The 3,761-nt window shown below is 44.1% G+C and overlaps 1 protein-coding gene across 1 annotated transcript; it reads left to right on the forward strand.

The window, feature by feature from the left end:
* On the forward strand, positions 682-1,101 carry LOC109222594 (RNA-directed DNA polymerase homolog; the record flags this gene model as incomplete). Its single annotated transcript, XM_019386936.1, has 1 exon — positions 682-1,101. A coding segment is annotated over exon 1 (420 nt), but the record flags the coding sequence as incomplete, so codon positions are not given.

Raw genomic sequence — 3,761 nt, forward strand, 5'->3', positions numbered from 1 at the left:
TATGTTTCATCTTACTTTGCACCGTACTTGGTCATGCCTAGTGCTGCCTTGGGTATTTCTGTATATGTGTCTACACCGGTGGGTGACTCTATCGTGGTCGACTGAGTCCATCGTTCGTGTGTTGTAGTGATTGGGGGTCTTGAGACCCGTGTTGACTTGTTGCTCTTAGATATGGTTGACTTCAATATCATATTGGGTATGGATTGGCTATCACCCTATCACTCTATCCTGGATTGCCATGCCAAGACCGTGACCTTAGCGTTGCTGGATATGCCCCGTTTAGAGTGGAGAGGCACTCCTGGGTATTCTACCCGTGGCGTCATTTCGTACGTGAAGGCTCGACGTATGGTCGAGAAGGGGTGTCTGGCGTATTTGGCCTATGTTCGTGATTCCAGTGCCGAAGTTCCTCCTATAGATTCTGTGCCTATTGTTCGAGAGTTTCCAGATGTTTTCCCTTCAGACCTGCCGGGTATGCCACCCGACAGGGATATTGATTTCTGCATTGATTTGGCTCCGGGCACCCAGCCCATTTCTATTCTGCCGCATCGCATGGCCCCACCAGAGTTGAAGGAGTTGAAGGAGCAGTTGCAAGACTTGCTTGAAAAGGGTTTCATTAGACCCAGTGTGTCTCCTTGGGGTGCGCCAGTGTTTTTTGTAAAGAAGAAAAATGGTTCGATGAGAATGTGCATTGATTACCGGCAATTGAACAAGGTTACAATCAAGAATAAGTATCCACTGCCGAGAATTGATGATTTATTTGACCAGCTTCAGGGTGCCAGAGTATTCTCCAAGATTGACCTGAGATCTGGCTACCATCAGTTGGGGATTAGGGCATCCGATGTCCCTAAGACAGCTTTCCGCACTCGTTATGGACATTATGAGTTCTTGGTCATGTCGTTTGGATTGACCAATGCCCCAGCAGCATTTATGGAGTTGATGAACCGAGTGTTCAGGCCATATTTGGACATGTTCGTGATAGTCTTTATTGATGATATTTTGGTGTACTCCCGCAGTCGGGAGGAGCACGAGCAGCACCTTAGAGTGGTTCTTCAGACTCTGAGGGATAGCCAGTCATATGCCAAGTTCTCCAAGTGTGAGTTTTGGCTGAGTTCAGTAGCATTTCTGGGTCACGTTGTATCAGTAGAGGGCATTCAAGTGGACCCGAAGAAGATTGAGGCAGTCAAGAACTGGCCTAGCCAGCAACAGCTACAGAGATTCGGAGTTTTCTGGGGTTGGCAGGTTACTACCATCGGTTCATGGAGGGGTTTTCATCTATTGCAGCCCCGATGACCAGATTGACCCAGAAGGGTGCCCAGTTCAGATGGTCGGACGAGTGTGAGGCGAGCTTTCAGAAGCTCAAGACAGCCCTGACTACGGCACTGGTGTTGGTTTTGCCCACAGGATCCGGGCCTTATACAGTTTATTGTGATGCTTCCCGTATTGGGCTTGGTGCAGTGCTGATGCAGGATGGCAAGGTTATTGCCTATGCTTCGAGGTAATTGAAGATTCATGAGAAGAACTATCCAGTGCATGATTTAGAGTTGGTAGCTATTGTTCACGCCTTGAAGATTTGGAGGCACTATTTTGTATGGCGTGGCATGTGAGGTTTTCACTGACCACAAGAGTCTTCAGTACTTGTTCAAGTAAAAGGAATTGAACTTGAGGCAACGGAGGTGGTTGGAGTTGTTGAAGGATTATGATGTCACCATTTTGTATCATCCGGGGAAGGCCAATGTGGTGGCCGATGCTTTGAGTAGGAAGTCAACCAGTATGGGCAGTCTTGCATATATTCCAGTCAATCAGAGGCCGCTTGCTTTGGATGTTCAGGCCTTAGCCAATCAATTAGTGAGACTGGACGTTTCTAAGCCCAGTCGTGTGTTGGCTTGCACGGTCGCTCGTTCTTCATTATTGGAGCGTATCCGTGATCAGCAGTATGATGATCCCCATTTGTGTGTCCTCAGGGACACGGTGCAGCGTGGAGGTGCCCAGCAGGTTACCTTAGATGCGGATGGAGTCTTGAGGTTGCAGGGGCGAGTTTGCGTGCCCAATGTGGATGGACTTCGAGATTTGATTTTAGAGGAGCCCCACAGCTCCCGTGTTACAACCCATATTCACATACGTTAGTTCATGCCATAAGGTCGTCGATGTAAATCCATGAAGAGATTATCTTTGAGATGATAAGAGATTAATCCTATTGGTCTTAAATGATACAAAGGTGTATAAGGGTGGTTAACAAGTATTAGAAGTTAAACGAATCAAGGATGTTGTCAGCCGTATTTTTGGGTAAACCTAGGGGTGCTTAATACTCTCAAGAGGTCGTATTTTAAGGTATATGAATCATAAAATATCCGTATCATAGTCTTGAAGTCAAACGAGTTATGAAACAAAAGTCGACAAGAGTTGTTGCAACTTAAGTTCATAGTTTTACTTAAACTTTAGGTCAAATGTTATTAAGCTTTTCTCCCAATATACTTGGAATTACGGGGTGATCTACCCACCAAATTGAAGATCTATGAGTCTAGTTTCCAATTCATTAAACCTTTTATCAATGAGACATTGGAGTAGAGAGACATAGACATTTTTGCGAGACTGCACAAGCTGCTAGGTGACAAGTAGGTGGGTCACCTACTTGGTTAAATGATAGCCCAAAAAGAGGCAATTTCGGGTCAGACAAAGAGCCCATTAAAAGGCTTATCTTCTGCAATATATCCCTCATTATATTTCACAAATAACCAGACCAAAACCCCTGCAAACTTCCTCCCAAAAATTATCCACAAACCCTAATTGATTTTCCCTCTCTTTCAAGTTCAAATTGGGGTAAACCCTAGAGTTTGAAGAACCAAGATAAGGGCTGAGCTATCCAACAAGTAAGGTGAGTTTACTGCTATCTTTCATACATTTATTCTTCTGTGAATTCATGGTAATTCGTTCTATACATGTAAGAACTCACGGGACGGTGATCGGAAGCCGTGAGTTCGAGTTATTCACTTGTAGCAGACTGTTTTGTGGATTGTTTTGTGTTGCTGTTGGGCTGCGTGTTTTACTACTTTTTTGTGGAGTTTTGGAGGCGGAAGGGTGTGGAAAAACACCATATAGATGTAGGGTTGTGGGCTGGTAGTTCTTCGTAATATTTCCGGGTCGTTTAACACGACTACGGTGGCCGTCGTATGTATGAAGTGATTTGTTGTGCGTGGACTATTTTGGGAGGCTCAATATGATTATTATTGATGTTGTTTGGGCTGTTTGGTGATTGTTTGGAATTGTGTGAAGTCATATATATAGGGGAGGTGTTGTCCGTTTCATCGTAAAATAGGTTGTGGTCGATACATAATAGTTATGACGCTTGAATGGTAACTATAGTATCGTTTCTCTTATTGTAGACTAAGGAGTCGTGAAAATTGCATAGCTTGAGATTGGGGCAGTATATACAAGGTATGTGAGGCTATCCCTTTCCTTCCTTTGCACGACTCCGATTGTACATAATGTAATGAACGAGCTTCCAAAGATACTCTACTCTTAGAAGCTAGCAGTACTTACATTGTTTCCCCTCTTATGGAACGATTGATGTTGATGTTGCTTCTCTTATTCTTATGTTATCAATGTTATTGGTACTTCCTGATTCTTATAAGGTTCATGGTGAAGAGTTAGTCCTAATAACGTGTACAGAGGATACCGACCTTACGTCACTCCGAAAGGTTTAGAATGTGAGTCCATGAGTCGAGCATGCATTATATATATGTATCTATTTTACTCTACCGAGC

Source organism: Nicotiana attenuata, chromosome 2, assembly GCF_001879085.1.
Source record: "Nicotiana attenuata strain UT chromosome 2, NIATTr2, whole genome shotgun sequence".
NCBI lineage: Eukaryota > Viridiplantae > Streptophyta > Magnoliopsida > Solanales > Solanaceae > Nicotiana > Nicotiana attenuata.